General features: G+C 40.1%; 1 protein-coding gene across 1 annotated transcript; it reads left to right on the forward strand.

The window, feature by feature from the left end:
* The first annotated feature begins 12,665 nt into the window (after positions 1-12,665).
* Positions 12,666-18,572, forward strand: slc6a1a (solute carrier family 6 member 1a). Its single transcript, XM_046055944.1, has 14 exons — positions 12,666-12,897; positions 13,078-13,209; positions 13,345-13,445; positions 13,599-13,708; positions 13,863-13,995; positions 14,717-14,851; positions 14,936-15,039; positions 15,628-15,752; positions 15,941-16,053; positions 16,691-16,822; positions 17,064-17,166; positions 17,470-17,570; positions 17,734-17,901; positions 18,022-18,572. The coding sequence occupies exons 1-14, from the start codon at positions 12,666-12,668 to the stop codon at positions 18,460-18,462; spliced, it is 2,130 nt and encodes a 709-aa protein (XP_045911900.1). The 3' UTR covers positions 18,463-18,572.

An 18,572-nucleotide genomic window follows, 5' to 3' on the forward strand; every position in this document is an offset into this window, starting at 1 on the left:
ACACAAATTAGAGGCCTCCATGTCTGCTCTGAAAATGTGGATGTCACGTAACTTCCTGCTCTTAAATTCAAATAAAACTGAGACGCTGATCATAGGCCTAGCATGACATAGACACCAGTTTAATCACCAACAGTAACTCCTGACAGCTGTATGATGTCTCAAAGTTCAACAGCCAAGAACCTATGATCTTTGATCCTACAGTACCCTGTCTATTCATCAGCATATTAAAGAAATCCCCAAGACTGCCTTTTTTTCACTCATGCAACACAGCTAAAAGCCTGTCTTTTCTGTCCAAGGCTGATGCAGAGATCCTAATTCACCCCTTTGTTTCATTCAGACTTAATTACTTTAGTTGTAAAAGTCTTTAAAATGTGAACGCTGCAGCTAGAATTTGGATTACTAGAAAATTTGACCATATTACACCAATTTTAGCTTCCCCTCATTTGCTCCCTATCCATGTTAGATCAGACGTGCTTCTGGTGACTTACAAAATTTAAAATGGGCTCGCCCCTTCATACCTGTCTTATCTCCTTAAACCTTATATTCCATCCTGTGCTCTCCGCTCTCAGAATACTCCCGCCTGTCCCCAGAGTTAAAAAGAAGTTGGCTGCAGGTCCTTTTCCTGTCATTCCCCCTTCCTCCGGAATAACCCGCCCACTGACATCAGACAGTCCGACTCTATTGAGTATTGTCCAAACGTGAAACTCACCTTTTTGCCTTAACTTTCAGTTAGTTGCTTATTCTTTGATTACTTCAGACCTTGTACCTGTTAATCTATTGAGCCTAATGCTTATAGTCCATGTTTGTCCTGCCGACGAGATGCTGTAAACTTTCTGAAAATAACTTCATCTCTCTAACCCTCTGTTTGTTTGATGTCCTACATGCATGAGTATCAAAGCTATGTGGCTATCTCCCTCTCTCACTCTTTATTTTCTCTGTGTCCTCTCTTTTTGCTCAGGCTTCTCTGCACTGTACCGTCGAGTGTCCTGGGACCTCTCTCTCTCCCCTGGCTGTCGGCGCCTCATTACAGATGTTTTGGATCTGGATCTTCCTCCTCCAGGAGATTCTTTCTCTCCCTTGTGTGCAGGTTGTCCTTGTCTCTCTTTCTCTCTGTGAGTTTGTTTTTCTTTCTCCTATCTGTGTGAATGTCAAGCTTCAGCTTTGCCTCTTGCCTGTTTGTGTAGCTCATGTCCTGTCAGTTTGGCAGCTCCTGGAAGTTGGTCAATGTCCTCTTGGATCCATATTCATCATGTACAAGTATATTTACAATTAATCTATAATACTGTCATACTGATTGTCCATACTGTAATTTTACTATGTTAGTCAGTTCTCTACACACGACATCTATTGCATGTCTGTTTATCCTGGAAGAGAGGTTCCTCCTCTTTTGCGCTTCCTAGGGTTTCTTCAAATTTTCCCTTTTAAGGGTATTTTGGGAGGAGTTTTCCCTTATCTGTATCTAGGGTGTAAGGATAGAGGTCAGGCAGTGGCCTGGGGTGGCACAAGCCCCTGACCTGATTGGCCACTCCAGTGAAAACTATGACCGACTCTCACCGGCTATCTTCCCAGTAAGAGGCCTTAGTTCAAACCAACTGTTTGATGAGTACAAAAACCTCTTCTTTGTAGTGTCTATTTCTCTAATGTATATATATAAGATACTGTAATGTTAGTAATTAAAGTATATATTAGTAGTGGAGACAGAAATGGTAAATTAATGAAATTCTGGCATATGTGTGTGTGTCTGTGTGTCCCAGCCCTGCATAAGTCAGTGCCAACCCAGTCAAAATAGTCTGGACATGCTACAGGATAGAGTGTGTCCTGCTGTACAGATAATAAAACTACTTGAGGCAAGTTTGTGCTAGTGGGTTATATAAGTAAAATGGACTGAACTTGACCTTTTTTTTTTGCTCCTGATCCCAGTTGGTGTCCTTTAATATTGAAACTGAATATGTTAGACAGTTGCGTAGTTCCACTTACATATTCTATATTGATTTGTGTTCTAGCACCACCATGAGGTTCGCCTCAGCTGTCCTTTTTGTTCAGTGTTAATTGGCATGCTAAATTATAGGATTGTGATCATGATAAACAATTATACGGGCTAAACATCAGCATGTTAGCATCATCATTGCAAGCATACTAGCGGACTGATGTTAGCATTTAGCTCAAAGCACTGCTGTGCCTGAGTACAGCCTCACAGAGCTGCTAGCATGACTTAGTCTTGTTAATCAACAGCAAGACATATGAACATTAAATAATTATACAATTTAATTGCCCTTACAGACATCGGTCACCCTGGCCTCATGGTAGATGACACAGAGACAGCTGGTGGAGACAGTTACAATGCTCATAAATACTACAATACTAGCACTTTTGGTACTAGTACCAATGATAATTGTATTGATTAATGTGACCATATATGCTTTACATCCTAAGAAATGTCACAAAGAAGTTAGCTCTGAAATTTCCTAAAAAAGGAGAATTTTTAAACATAACATGTCGGGGAAAGGATGAAATGGTTTAGAATTGGTTTTATAAATGTCTGAGGAACCTCATCCTTCCAATCAGTTTTCAAAGTTGAACAAATAAAATAAAAATGCACATTACATTGTGTGTCACTGTCCAGGGGAAAGCTTGTCCTTGCATATAAATTTTCTTGCAGCTGCAAAAATGATGAATTTGCCCACAATCTGAGTTTGTGAAAATTGTTTTGGTTGGCCAAACATGTCAGTCCAGATGTTATTTTCTCCTCTGAGTCCGAATCTACACTGTCTCAACAACACGCAAGTTAGTCCTAACACAACCTCATAAATGTTAAAATACTGTAGATTGTTGCACTGCTAGATGTGGATTTGTAAGAACAAATGACTTATGAATCATTTATCAAGGACATCATTTATTTATTTCATTGTTCACTATTTGCTGACTACACAAATGACAATTCATTCTGGGGAAGCGATATAGACACAAAATATTACCTTGCAAATATATATTTTCTCATTAATTATGACAAACCTTTTCTTATTCAACCCTTCCAGTATACTAATTTCTTTGACGGTGTTTTAGATGTCTACCAAGTAATGCCAATGACAAGTTAATACATATTCTTTTACATTTACATCAGAACTTATTTTTGGCTCTGAAATTAAATGATTATCATAGTGTTGAAACTTGTGATAGTCATTTTAAGTCAGTTATCCAGTAAATATCCACACATTGGAGTAGCTGCATTCAAACAAGTCAGGCAAGTTATTCATGTACTGAGCTTTTTTTTTCTTTTTTTCTTTTTGGCTTTTGGCATTTTTATGAAAAGATGTCAGACGATAGCAACAAGCAAAACTAGACTAGAAGGAGGTATTAATGGGGTCCAAGGCTCCTGGCCCCTTGCAATGACATTGGAAAACATTTAATTAAAAAAATTGTAGTTTGGGAAATTATTTAGCATATTTTCAATTATTTTACAACAACCTATTGGCTGATTGGTGCCAAAATTACCACAGAGCCTCAGTGTGGCAAGGCCCTACTACTGGCCCAAGTCACATGTTAAGCATCAAAATTCTTTTCACAGTTGACCATGAGACTCCACAGATTCTATGTGCAACGTTTCGTGTAGATCTGACTCTCAGTCTTGGAGGAGTTTGAAAAAGTAGGTTTTGCATATTTCATCATTTTGCAACAAAATTGCCACCTAGTTGCCGATAGGCTCCAACTTTTGAGCCTCGCTATGGCAACGGAAAGTACTGACCCAAGTTTCCTGTTAATCGGACAGACCTATGTGGAGATATGACATCACTTATTGTTTTGACCGTAACCTACAGGAAGTTGTTTCTTTATAACTTGCAAATGTTTTGGATTATTAAAATTCTTTTAATAACTTTCAATCATGGGGTCAATAGAGTCTATGTGCTCAACTGCAGATCAAATCCGCTGCCTAGGAGAAGATCAAAATAGTAGATTTAGAACATTTCACAATTTTGCAAAGAATATATATTGGCAAAAATGAGCTTGAGTTACTGACCAAAACACATTTACCTTGAAAATAGCACCACCTGCTAGTGGACATGTTATTTTTTGCAACTGAGGTGTGTGCAGCAGTCTATACCTGTGAATTTCACTTTCATACGGTGTAGGCTGCAATATGACGTTTACCAAAAGAAGAATGCAAATAAAAATCTGAGAAATTTCAATATGGCTTTCCTAAAAAATGAGTTTGTGATTATGCTGCTTTCCTGGTAAATTTCACAAGGTTTAAACTATCTCAAGACGCTGTTGCACAGGCTTCATTTTCACTTGCCTATGTCTAGGTTGTGTTTACCTGTGGGCTCTGTTCTCCAGCTGATTCCAGCTTATCTCAGGTTAACAGTGTTAGTGCTGACCAGGCTGATGGTGCCACTGATTACAACCATCTTTTTCTTGTAATTAGCAATTACTGAAGCTCTACTCCAAGATTTTGAGGGGGTTGAAGAAGTCGTTTGGGATGGATTAAAGCTGACATCAATGGCAAATGCAAATTTGCTTCTCCAAGCTTTATGTAAAAGCTCTGAATTGGGAGCTTAGCTGGGGAATTTTGTCCACATACTCTCATCCATTCTTGTCAGTGCTGGAAGGATTGCGTGGTCTCACTGATGGGTTGGACGACCAGCTCCCTCAGCTTTGAAGCTGATAAACCTTTTAAAACCATGACAAATATTCTCCTGCAATTTTGCCAGAGGAGAGGCAAAGAAATGAAATAGGTAGAAGGCGCAGGAATATGAAAATTTTCTCCATCCACCTCAAACTTCCCGGCCACGTTTTTCTTTTAAATGCTGAGGTGCTTACTCTTGCATAGCTTTGAACTTATACTACAGTGATTGTCTCTTCTGGAGCCATCTTTTAGATCTTAAAAAACATTAACTGAATGATCAATCTGGCATCAATACGGCAGCCAATAATAGCCACTAATGTTACAACTTGGAGAAATGGGGAGTGTTGTGGAGCAGCGATCAGGCAGCATTTAACTGCACAACCTCCATGTCAGTGGCGGACATGGCTGCATGGCAGAAGTTAGGCAGCAAGGGTGAGACATCCAGTCAGTTTCCATAGTGATGTGGTTGAATAGAGGGGATTAGCAGGGGCAGTGTGGGGAGAAAAGATTGCAAGCTTCCGTCAAAGCTTGCATTTAAAGAGCTCTATGTTGTGGTTCCCTCCTGTTTGGTGATGCTGGTGATGGACCCTTCGCTTCCCTTCACTCCCCACACTTTCCCCTGACGCAGACATGTTAATGTGCATTAAAACTGTGGTCTCCTTTTCTGTGGTGGTTTCTCAGGTGTACAATGTTTGATGAGCCAGTTGTTCACAGTAGCATATGAATCTAGTGCAAACTGTGCAGCCAAATCTAACACAAAAACATTCAGAATGATCTTGTTGGTTTTAAATGACAAAGCCAGATATTGTGACATGTATGCCATGAAAGTGCTCATTTGCTGCATGATACACAACTTTTATGTAGTCCAACTTTCAATTTCCTTTTTTCTTAGTACATACTCATAAACCAGATTATAGTGTATGGATTAATTTGCCTTTTAAATCTGCAGAATGTGAAGGTAAACATAGTAATTTTAAGAATGTAATGCTTTGTTATGGCTAAATTATCTCAGTCAGAGTACATTTCCCCTAAATAAAAAAGCAGTAATATGATAATAAATCATCTTGCCCCCAAAGTGTCAGCAATTTGATTATTGTGGGTTTGTCATTCATTTGCAATCAAATTGCTTTAATCCTATTATTTATATTTCCATATATTACTCTGTAACCCTGGTTGTAATGAGGACCAAGCAAAGAACACAACAGAATTATGGGAGCTGAAATTCAACTCTTAATTGCAGGAGATGCAGTATATCAAGAAGAAGCCAGTGACAATTCAATTAATAATAATTCAAGGTATTATACGATACTCTACCTTTGACACACTGAGATTTATTTAGTCCCTTTGCTGAAGTATTTTATTAACATACATTGTAACAGAGACTGAGTTAAACTCAAGCAGGTAGAAGTATAGAAATACCAAACACACTGTTCTCTGGGCAAGCTTTATATCCCCCTTTTTTCTAGAGTCATCATATGTTAGAAAATTCCTCATGCAGGAATTTTCAAACATATGAATGAAGTGATGTCTCCTTCCAGACATGTTTTAAATTAAAGATTCAGATCACTGTACGCAATGTTTTTCTCAAATATTGTGGTGCAATTTCTTTGCATTGATGTTACAACATGATATTATTTGAACAAGAGGTTTACTTGTTATGAACATATCACAAGATATAGTATTTACATGAACTTACCTGTAATTAATGACACATTTTAGTGCACTTTTTTAATATAACAATGAATATTTAAATTGTGTGTGGCACGCCATCTATGTTTGCACATAAGTTATATATTTAAAATCTACAAAATTAGACTTTTACTCATTTTTACATTGTTGTGATAAATATTAAATACAAGGTCAGTATCAGCATCCCAGCACCAGTCATATTTTAACTTTATATCTGTATTCACTGCAACAACAAAAAAGTGTGTGTTGTGTTTGCGCACATAAAAACATTATTATGTAAATGCACCGTATTTGTATAGCGCCTTTCTAGTCTTTTCGACCACTCAAAGCACTTTTACACTACATCTGCATTCACTATTCATTCACTGAGCCTATGTGCTCAAACAGAAACTAACATTCACACACTGGCGGAACAGCCACCAGGGGCAATTCGGGGTTCAGTATCTTGCCCAAGGACACTTCGACATGGAGCCTGGGGGGGCCGGGATTGAACCGCCGCCCTTCCAATTAACGGCCATCTCCTGAGTCACAGCCGCCCGTATAAATCTAGACTATCTAGATACACATTTTTCCTGACAGGGTAGCATTCATTGTTAACTGCCCTTGTAATTGCATTAAATTGTTTGCTTATTCTGAGATTCAATCATAACAGATTATCTAACTTTGTTAAATGGAACTAGTAACCTTTTTTATGGTGATAATATTGTTTATAATAGTCCTTAAGCTGCTATCGCTAAAACACAACCAGGTGTGTGGCTCTAGGATAATTCATTTCAAAGGCCCTTTGACATGCATTTGTATGCTGGCGTATAGTTCTGCGTTGCCTAGATGTGCTTTTTAACCCTCAGATGCCTAATCTGCACCATTAATGGACTTTTTGTAGAAGTTAATTAACCATTTTCAATGATAGCAGCACAGCAATCCCAGTAGAGAGCCATATAAGGAGGGAGAGACGGAGACCGATTATGCTGTTGCCTAGCAACACATGTACAAAATTTGAAGCGATTTAGTGCCCCCATACTGGTTATCATGGAGGTCATATGTTAACTAAATCCACACCGTGTGCTGGCTGTCACACAGAGCTGTCAACAGATCACACACGAGTACCTGTCCTCATCCTGCTTGGTGCACGATGACGATGCCAAACATGTTAAACCTGCAACCAGGCTGAATGTCTCTTAAATCACGGCTGTCTAATTCCATGGATTTGTGCAAACGGCATCTCTTTTAAATGAGTGGCAAATGCTACATCAGAATCCCAACAGAGGGAAAAAAGCTAGTCTTTTTTTTGTAGCTGTGGGATTTAACTTCTTTGCATAGTTGATCCCTTCAGGAAGGTAAAATCAGAAAAAAAAACACCAAGGAGAGAAACAGAGCATGCTCCACAAATTTGGTGGATGATTCACTCGCTATTCCTGAAATATCATTGGCCAGCCCACCTCACTGATTCTTACGTCCCACAATACTTCACTACATATGTAAATAATATCTGGCAAAAGCTGTTTGTTATTTTTTTTTTTTTAAAACTGTCCTCTCAGCTTGTTTTGCTTGTTTGTAAATTGTGTGTGTGTGTGTGTGTGTGTGTGTGTGTGAGAGAGAGAGAGAGAGAGAGCGAGAGAGAGAGAGAGAGAGAAGGAGTGAAAGAGAAAAGGAGGCATACAAAGACGTAGGGAGGGAGAAATAGAGAGGCGAGACAGAGCTGCTGAGGCACTCACTTCACAGCAATTTAGGTCAAGCTAAACAAATGCTATACTAAAGAAGCACAGACAAATAAGAGCATGTAGCCATGAAGTGATTTCAGCTTCTTCGGAGGCTACACACTGTGGAGATCACCGTGTAGTGCCATAGAATAAAAAAAGCTGGATACATGCAGTGAATATCTCAAATGTCTCTGAGCAGCATGTGCAGGTGTGAGGTAAATCATCAATGAATCATCGATTCATCAATCGTTCCTGGGAGGGCAGACCAGATCCTACTCATGCTTTATATAGAAATATTGAGTGAGTGGTTACTCAGTTATGCATTACTTCCCAAGTGACATGTACACCAATCCCTCTATCATCAAGACACGGTGCACCACAGCGGTATTGTACTCTATATTCTCCCAGTCAAGGAAAACGTACAGCAGCAATCACAGTTAGAGGCTGAGGAAAACAAAGATCAGACAGCAACAGAAAAGAGGCTGTACAACTCTTTGTGGGATTACCTAATAAGACATATTTATATTTTATAAATCCTGTTGAAGGCTATCTAGCTGTCAAAACAAGGGTTTTCTAAATATTTAGTGTTGATTTTTTGTTTTTTTTAATTCCATTTTGCAAATTTTGTTTTGATGCAGCACCTTTTTAGCAACCAGGTTTATCCTGAAAGGGGGACTGAAACAATATTGTCTTCGTTATATATACAGTATCAGTAAATTCGGTTATTTTTGATTAGCATTATTGTATGTACAAATGGTGACATTACGTTATGATGCACTATATGTATAAAAAAATCTGCATTCTCACTGTAGCAGCAGTCACCAGAGTGAATTGCATGTTTACAATAAAAAATAATACACAATTTCAGCAGGAGAAAAACAAGCCTCTGACAATATGAATAAAATATGTGAATTGCTTATGATTAGCATACTAATGACTAATCATCATGCTAATCAGTTAATTTTGTGGCCTCAAATTGCAGACTGGTGTTGGGAAATGTGAGTCCATGAAAATGCATTCTGAAAACTGGGAAATGCTCACAAAATTGCATAGAGATTAGCATGCAGTTAAAACAATCACTTCAAGGTAGGTTATTAAAACAGACATCAAGAGAGAAAATGGAGGGCACATTCATACAGAGGGCCTTGTCATCATCCTCAGGAGGATATTGCAACAGTGCTTGAGCCACACACAGAGGAGCTTTGTTGTTTGTTTTTTTACATTAAATTGTGTTATATTCTCATCTGTTTTGGAAATTCTACTTGAGCTGATATTTAAAAACGCAATTTGAAAACATTTAAGTACTTGATTTTTATTTATTAATTATTAATTTATCTTTGACTAAATTTGTGTTTATTTTAACAATTTTTATTAGATCCAAAGAATAGCCATCTTTAGGACAAAACGTAATTTTCAAATTAAATTTCTCAACATATACAGTGCCAGTAGAGAGGCGTAACCCAAGCCTCAATCTCAGTCACATACTCCAAAGGCCATTACAAGAAAGGACAAGTAATCCTAGCCTAATGTAGCACGTGCAGCACTCACAAGGAGCCTAATACAAGCTTCTGACTGAAATGAAGAGGCTGAGGACTGCTGGTGAAAATGGCAGTGCACTGAATCAAACCAAAGCGGGGTTAGGAGGTCAGCTGGCTGAGCATACATGTCACCAGCCTATTGGACATGCCTGTGTGCTCCATCGGCAGGTGTATAAATACGTGTCATGTTTCACACTCCATGTCCGCAGGGACGGCAACCCAGATGGGATTTTAAATGCTGCATTTCATGTGGTATCATTTAGTAGGTTAGTTCACCCCTCATTGGTTTGCCATCTGGTGCCCTCTCAGCCTGTGATAGGCATATTCGCACTGGAGTCTAAATGCGCTTGATCTCCCTGCCAGAGCATTTCCAGAAGTTTGCACCGCAGTCAGTGTGCATTTCCTCAACTCATTAACATTGAAAATAATAATAATAAACAAAAGTGCATCTAGGCTACATACTGTATCTGGAGCAGGAAACTAAGTGAGCAGCCAGTGGAGTTAGGAAACAAAACTAAAAGCATGAAGGCATTCTGCAAAGCCTCCAAATGAAGTGACGTTAGTAAAGGCACAGACAAGTAGAAGCCAACGTGACATCACTGTTCACGCAAGAAAAACAGCTGAGCTGAAGAAAAACTTGTGCTAAATATTCACGTAAATCAAACAAGTGGGCCTGTTTATGCAGGTTGTGAAACACTTACCGTTGCACTTCAACTTGACCTACTGCTCCTTAAAGAAAGGCTTTGTTCTCGAGTTTAACTTTCCAGGTGGTTTCTTTTAGAAAGAAAAGAACATTAAAATCCAATTCTTGGATCCATTCTTCGCTGATTTTCTGTCCATGTAAACATTTTCCCCAGGCTCTCTCCTCAATCTTCAAACAAGTTTTTTTTTCCTTTCTATAATTTTTCTTTTATATATATATCTATCTATTATGATCGCATAGTCGACGAGTTTATTCCTCGAATATCAACCCCTCATTTGTAGAAGACGCCGGGCTTTTGACGATTACAGGCAGAGTTAGACAACCAGCCAATGTTCCCTCCCTTTATTGACGGGCTCCCTTTATCACAATTTGCCAGATTTGCAGACAGCCGTTGACTGGCCTCACCTTCCAAATACACGCGTTTGGAACTGATAATGCTGCTTATATTAGCCTCCATATGTTTCCATTTTGCACCTCGACCATACATTTTATCACTGGGGGGGGGGGGTGTCTCTTTTTTAGGGAGGGGGGGTGTCACATTTTGTGTAGCTGGGCGCAAAGGCAATTACATTTTCAAACAGATGAATCCTAAAAGTGTTTGTGCCGATTTAAAGACCAAAATAAGCCCCACAAAGTGACCAAAATGTATCACTCTGAAATGGGATGTGTCTTCATTTTCGGTCAGTTTGTATGCTTACATTACATATGGATTACAAAACCTGCTTGCCTGTCCATGAGAGGTTATAGAAAAACAATGTGAATATTTCATTATTTGTATTTCTTAAAATAGGGGGAGATTGAAACAATGTCAAATATTAAAAAATAAACAAGCTGCAAGTGCGATGTCAGTGCAGCCTATAGATGAGGATGAGAAGGGGGGGGGGGCGACTTTGAGATGACATTGAGGCTGTGTAGATGGGAGTTGAGTCTCTGGTTGTTGATGTTAGACAGTCGCACAAGGCGAAGCGGCTGCTGCCCGTGTTGATTCAGCCTCCTCCTCCTCCTCATCCTCCTCCTCCTCTTCCTCCTCCTGGTCTTCAGCACTGCTCCCCGCTGGACAGCTCCTGCTTGGACACCTCTAACGCTGCATGGTCCCTTTAAGTCTTTTAATGGAAGTAAAATCTATTTATGTTCCAAGAAATATTGGGAGTTTACAACTTCACCCACAGGAGGAATCTACGGATACCTCGTTTGGAGATTTGTGGCAGGCAGAGAATCCTCGGCGGCACAGATCACAGAATCATTGTGAGTAACTGCTTGCTGAATTCTGGCGTCTGTCTGTGCGTGTGTGCGTGTTTGAACCCTCATACAAAAGAGTCTGGTTAATGCATAATTACATTTTTTTGTATTTGCAGCGATAGTGAGTGTGATAAAATTGTGAATGAGACTGTCAATGTGTTGCTGGGGTCAATGAAAAGACGATGAACTCTGCGCCTATACGCTATAGCCAATTAAATGCAGAATTGATTGCTGATTGCTAGTCTATTGGATGGTGCAACTGTGGAGTCGCATTCTCGTGCGTTTAAAATCGCGTTTGGATTCTCATTTAACCGGATAGAATGGGTTGGCTATTTGTGCAGCCTGATGCGTAAAACCTTTACGCTTTGGACATCTCTTTGTCTCTACTATGCGTTTTGTGTTCCAGTTTGTTTGATACCTCTCTGTATCCCTGCTGCTTGCAATTCTATATATTGATAACTATTAGGAGAATCTGCAGATGGTAATTGGTAGACTCCACTTCATTATGCTTAAATCTCACAGGCTATTTGCTATTACTACGGTGCGTCTTGCGCTTGAAGTGCATGTTTTGGATGCTGTAATTTGTCTTAAAGTTTTCTTTTGTTCGTTGATGTTATTAATATCAATTTTCGTTTTCTTTCTTTTTTTGGCTTATTTTATTGCAGACTTTGTTTAGGTTATCGTGTGTGCTGATCTGGGTTTGGCTGCTGTTAATTTACGCGCAATCTGTCGTCTGTGTTTTAGTTATAGGAGCAAGTCCAACATGACTTTGCAATCGATGTTTTTTTTTAGTGTGCCATGAATGAAAATGTTGTCAGAGAGCCAAATGTTCATGTGATGCTTTGGTCTGCGTTTTAAAATGCACAGTTCAGTAAAACAGTGTGTGTTTGAATTTACTGTTTTATTGTACCTGCCGAGGAATAAATGAATGTAGTGCAAAATGTGTCCACATTTGCTTCACAAGTAACCACATTTTCAGCGCCTCCTGAAAAACAAACAAATGCTCTATTCACGATTCCAGGTTAACGGCGACTGACGAGCCGTGTGTGCACACAGGCTTCATCTTCAGACATTTGGTCCAAAGGTTAGGTCTAAAAACCGCGAAGCTGCTGTCTGCGTGGACTGGTGCTGAAGCCTCTCGTCCGACTGCCAGGACCTCTGCCAAATCCAGAGACATGGCGACGAACGGCACCAAAACGGATGGACAAGTCACAGAACTGAACGAGGTGGCCACTAATAACGACAAACCCAAGTCACTGGACGTGAAACCCGAAAAGCAGAAAAAGGAATTGCCTGCCAGGGAAACATGGGGGGGCAAATTTGATTTTCTCCTGTCGTGTGTTGGTTATGCAATTGGACTGGGAAACGTATGGAGATTTCCCTATCTCTGTGGAAAAAACGGTGGAGGTAAACATTATTTTCATAGCTAATTTACTGCAGGCCCATTCAGCTCTATGATCATATAGTCGAGCATACCGATTACCTTTATTTGCAACCCTAATTAAGTGTTGTGCTGTGGCGTTTTAAGTCAGTGTAGTTTTAGACAAAGATTTTTGGTGAATAACGTGATCTACTTTTATCATCCAGGAGCCTTCTTGATTCCCTATTTTTTGACCCTCATATTTGCTGGGGTCCCCTTGTTTCTACTGGAATGCTCCCTTGGTCAATACACCTCAATTGGAGGGCTTGGTGTGTGGAAACTGGCTCCTATGTTTAAAGGTACAATTTTGTCTTGATACCATATTTATGGTGTTTCATGGAAATATGTTTGACTATCAGAATTTACGGAGGCCACATAAGACACATATCCCAAGGTAGTTTTACTACACTGCCTAATTCATTTCTGTATGATAGGTGTGGGCCTTGCAGCAGCTGTCCTGTCCTTCTGGCTTAACATTTACTACATTGTAATCATTTCTTGGGCCATTTACTACCTGTACAACTCCTTCACCACTGTAAGTATTACACAGTGTACTCTGTGCTGAAACCAGTATAGGGTCAAGGTTTTTATATGAATTCATTATGAATGACAGCCTGTGGTATCTGTAAGACATTTAAAAGCTCTAAAAGTGTCAGTGAGGGAAAAAAACACTGTTTTTGTTTTTCAGGAACTTCCATGGAGCACATGTAACAATCCATGGAACACAGAGAGATGTTATACAAACCACTCTATTGTAGATACCACCAATCTCACCAGTTCAGTGATGGAGTTTTGGGAGTAAGCTATTGACTGTTTATTCTTGCTTTCACTACAGTAGAGCTTTAAAGTATCCTGCATGCATCCCCATGAATCATAAAAGACTGCCTCCTCTGCAGCATGCTTATTTTCCTTTGTGTATAATAGTCACATTGTTGCTTGCTCTGACTTATAGGCGCAACATGCATGAAATGACCGATGGCTTGGAAAAACCAGGCCAGATTCGAGCGCCTCTGGCAATAACACTGGCCATCGCCTGGGTCCTTGTGTACTTTTGTATCTGGAAAGGGGTTAGCTGGACAGGGAAGGTAAGAAGTTTGCCAGGTTGGGTATCCAAGACCTCTTATGCTGCTATACTGGTTCTCGATAAGGAATAGAATGTGACAGCTATGCAAAATTAATCAGTCAAATATCACCTCATCAGTCATTGAGATTGCTGTCAGTATTGCACGGATTGATTTTAAAATAAGAGAAGAGACATCAAACACTCATGTTCACTAATCCTACTCTGCCTCATGGCGGCTCCTCTAATTCCATTTCTCCTGACACTTTGTCTATACTGAGTGTGGATTGTGATAGGAGGGGCAACAAACAGCCATACCCTACAATCTGGTTTTGTCCTCTCCCTTCACTTGGAGCAGTTTCCCTCCCTTGTGGTGCCACATTTCAAAAAGTCTAGTGCATCATGTGACCATGGCAAATAAAATTAGTTTTGGTCACAAAATACCCCCCATCCCCCTGCACATTTTGCTCACAAATTGCTTGCACAGTGTTATAAACGCACAGAGACAGAGGGAGCTGATTCAAAGTGAAGTGTGCAGTGATGTCTTTGCTGAATACTTGGCCTCTCTGACTGTTGTGTTGTTTTGTCTGAAAGAGACAGAACAAAATAAATCTAGAAATTTTTTCAAACCTCATGAACATTTCTGAATAGTGAGTGAATTCCAAATTTACAAATTCTGTTTGCATCATAAATTTGCTTAAGCTGCAATGGTGTTATCCTGCTGATAAATCTCTCACATTTCATAGGTCGTTTACTTCTCCGCTACATACCCATACTTCATGCTGTTAATTCTCTTCATCCGTGGCGTGACTCTACCTGGAGCTAGAGAGGGAATTCTCTTCTATATCACTCCTGAATTTGAAAAACTCAAAGAATCTGAGGTAATGACATATGATCATAGTACTGCATGCCTGAGTGAGTAGAGCTCGGTCTCACGCAGCTAAATGCTTGTGTTCCTTTGTCAGGTATGGCTGGATGCAGCTACCCAGATCTTTTTTTCTTACGGATTGGGATTGGGGTCACTTATAGCTCTGGGCAGCTACAACCCTTTCAATAACAATGTTTACAGGTAAGACTGGTGGTGATTCATAAATAGAGATAGTCTATGAGACAGAGAATTCTACTGAATTTCATATAGGTGACTTAATTAAATTGCTGCTTTTTAACTATATTAGAACAGCCCTTAAAGGATCTTATCAATGTGAGTTGCTGGCATGAAAATAATAACAATCTAAGGAGAAGGCTGGTTTTGCTGTCGGTGTGCAGGCTGGAGGAGAAAAAAACCCCCACTATGATTGCAAAGCCTGAGTGTTTTCTCCAGCAGCCCCATAGTTCTGGGTCACATAAACAATCAGTTACATAAAAATAGTTGTCCTTGTTTCAAATGGATGTATCTTTCTACATCTATATCTGCAAAAAATACATGAGAGTTTGTATTATTAGTCATGAGTTCTTATATTAAATCTGTACAATAAAAAAACTGTGCGTTTGCCAACATCTGTATGATCAAAAGGAATTAATAGCAGTGATGCATTCTCACAGCTACTCTTTCGGACCTCAGTCTCTCCTGTGTGTAAAGAAGCTAAATACAGAAAAGAAAAACCTGAGCAAATTTAAATCTTTGACAACAGACCTATTTTATGTTTCCTCTCCCCAGAGACTCTATCATTGTGTGCTGCATCAACTCATGTACCAGCATGTTTGCTGGCTTTGTAATCTTCTCTATTGTTGGCTTCATGGCACACGTGACAAAGAAAGACATTGCCGACGTAGCAGCTTCAGGTAACTATGGATTGCATGGATGCCTTCTTCTGTAATGGTTCTGTCTCTTTGCACAAAATGTGCACTGTCATTGATACGGGCTGCTAAACACAGCTTTTTTTCATTACTTCTATGAGAATATGTGAAGTCATTTCAGAGTGCTATGAGAATAACCCTGATGAAATGTGATTTTTCTATTTACTATCCAGGCCCTGGTTTAGCTTTTCTGGCCTACCCGGAGGCTGTAACCCAGTTGCCCGTGTCTCCTCTCTGGGCCATTTTGTTCTTCTCCATGCTGCTCATGCTGGGGATAGACAGCCAGGTAAGGGGCTTGGAGTTGATCTGCTCATGGGCTGACCTAAATATTTAAAATGCGGGTACATATCATGCAGCTCACCCCTGCTCTCTGCATGATAAGCATGCAATTTGCTTCTTGTAGACAGATATAGCTGAGTTTTGACATCAGCTGTCAGGTCTTTTTAATGCAACTTTATCACCTCCATGTGCCCACAGGTTTCACTGTCTGTGTTTCTTCCTTTTATGTCTGATATTTGAATTAAGGCCACAGAGAATTGAAAAAAATGCATAAATGCAGCTATACAATGACTTTGACCACCAGCACTTCAAAGTAATTGACATAAATTATAACCCTATTCTAAATATCATAGCTACTGAGAGTTTGCATAACAGAGCTATTACCAAAATGGCCTCCAAGAAGTGGATGTTTGGTCATTCAGATGATTACGTTAGTGTTTTTGTCTCATGCTTTGGTGCACACTGCCATTCTTTGTCATTTGTCATCATCAGTCAGCCTTAACCACTAAAACAAAATGTATTTTGGGGAAGAATATATTCTGTAAAATATTCACAGGCTCTAGACCAAAACAAAAAAAAGATCTGAACATAATGTATTGTGCATATATTCTCACTAATGCTGTTTCTATGATTCTGTCCTTCAGTTCTGCACAGTTGAAGGCTTCATCACTGCTCTGGTGGACGAGTTTCCCACAGTTCTTAGAGGTAGACGAGAGATCTTCATCGCAGTTGTCTGTCTGGTGTCCTATGTGATTGGACTTTCAAACATCACACAGGTACAGCAGGGCAGCTCTCTTTTGTTACCCCTTACTATTAATAGCACAAGATTAAATAAATGAGTAATAGAATTAAAAGATGTAATTAAAAGATAAAAGTGAAATTGATGCATCTATTCTATGTAGTGGGCAAGAGGTAATTTAAATTTGGACTTGTTCTCTTTATGACATTACCACAGTATGTTGTGTTGTACTGTACAATGAGTCTTTTTGTAACAGTTATCCATTTTTCTGTAACCAGGGTGGAATCTATGTGTTCAAACTGTTTGACTACTACTCTGCCAGTGGAATGTGTCTGCTGTTCTTGGTCTTCTTTGAATGCATCTCCATATCCTGGTGCTACGGTGTGTATCATCAATGTTTCATGCGATATAATAAACAGAAAGTTATTGTTAAAATTCTTTGTTTCTTCACAATTTAATAAATGAAGATGGGAAAATATCACATATATGAAAAGTCGGGGTAAAAAAAACATCACACCTGTCTGGAAAAAAATATTTGCGCAGCTTCAAACGCTATTCAGCCTCAAGGTCATGAGCATTCATGTGTTCCACCTCACCATCCTCACGATCATGCATGGCAGACCAGCAGCAAATTGAAATAAATTGGATATGAATATTTTGATCACAGATTAATTTGTCTTGCAGGTGTGAACAAGTTCTACGACAACATTCAGGAGATGATTGGCTACAGGCCTTGTGTATGGTGGAAGATGTGCTGGGTCTTGTTCACCCCTCTCATTGTCGGTGTGAGTAATTTGAACTAATACAACAGTACATCTAAAGTCATGACATGAAAAATGAAACAATAAATAAAGTCAATATTAACAGCCTGCAGCCATGTCAGGCTGAGACAGCGCTGCCTGTAGTCAGTGGTGTCAGGATGCATAAAGCGTCTCATGTCTCCCACAGGGGGTGTTTTTGTTCAGCGCCATACAAATGGTTCCTCTAAAAATGGGAGACTATGTGTTCCCGGGCTGGGGTCAGGGAGTGGGATGGCTCATGGCGTTGTCCTCTATGGTACTCATCCCAGGATACATGATCTATATGTATCTTGGACTCAAGGGCACTTACAAAGAGGTAAGAAGTGAATTGTTGAGGCTGTGTAGCCAGGTTTTTACATTAAGATGTATTCTGATTCGGTAACCTGACATACCCCTTCTCCTGTGTAATTCATTTGCGTTGTTTTTCCTCTTCCAGCGACTTCGGATAATGCTTCAACCCCCTGCAGTTGTCAGGCGACCCCAGGAGAATGGACCCGATCAGCAGGCAGAAACAAACGCTGCTACCCTATCCAGCCCCACCAATCCAGCCAGTCTCGCTAGTCCTGCCAACCCAGCTCCCGCAAACCCTTCCAGCCCCACCAACCCGGCTCCTATCAACTCAACAAGCCCTGTGACCCCGGCTAACCCTGCTCCTCCACCAGCTAATCCAGCCACCGCCACTAGCCCAGTGACCCCAGCAACTAGTCTCACCACCACCATCACCACCACCACCACAGCCAGTCCGGCTAACCCCACCACCACAACTGTTAGCCCAAGCAGTCCACCACCCAACCCAGCTAGCCCAACGGAGCCCGTTAACCCCCCAAACCCAACAAGCCCCACCTCTAACCTGACCAATGCCGAGGCCAATGTGTAGACAACAAAGAAACCCTCATGGAGCACGTAGACAAAAGAGAACATTACAAAGGACTTCCAAGATTTTAATTGATTCACCTACCTCCAGAGGCAATATGTGATCAAAACAGA

Source organism: Micropterus dolomieu, linkage group LG08 (genome assembly GCF_021292245.1).
Source record: "Micropterus dolomieu isolate WLL.071019.BEF.003 ecotype Adirondacks linkage group LG08, ASM2129224v1, whole genome shotgun sequence".
Taxonomy (NCBI): Eukaryota; Metazoa; Chordata; class Actinopteri; order Centrarchiformes; family Centrarchidae; genus Micropterus; species Micropterus dolomieu.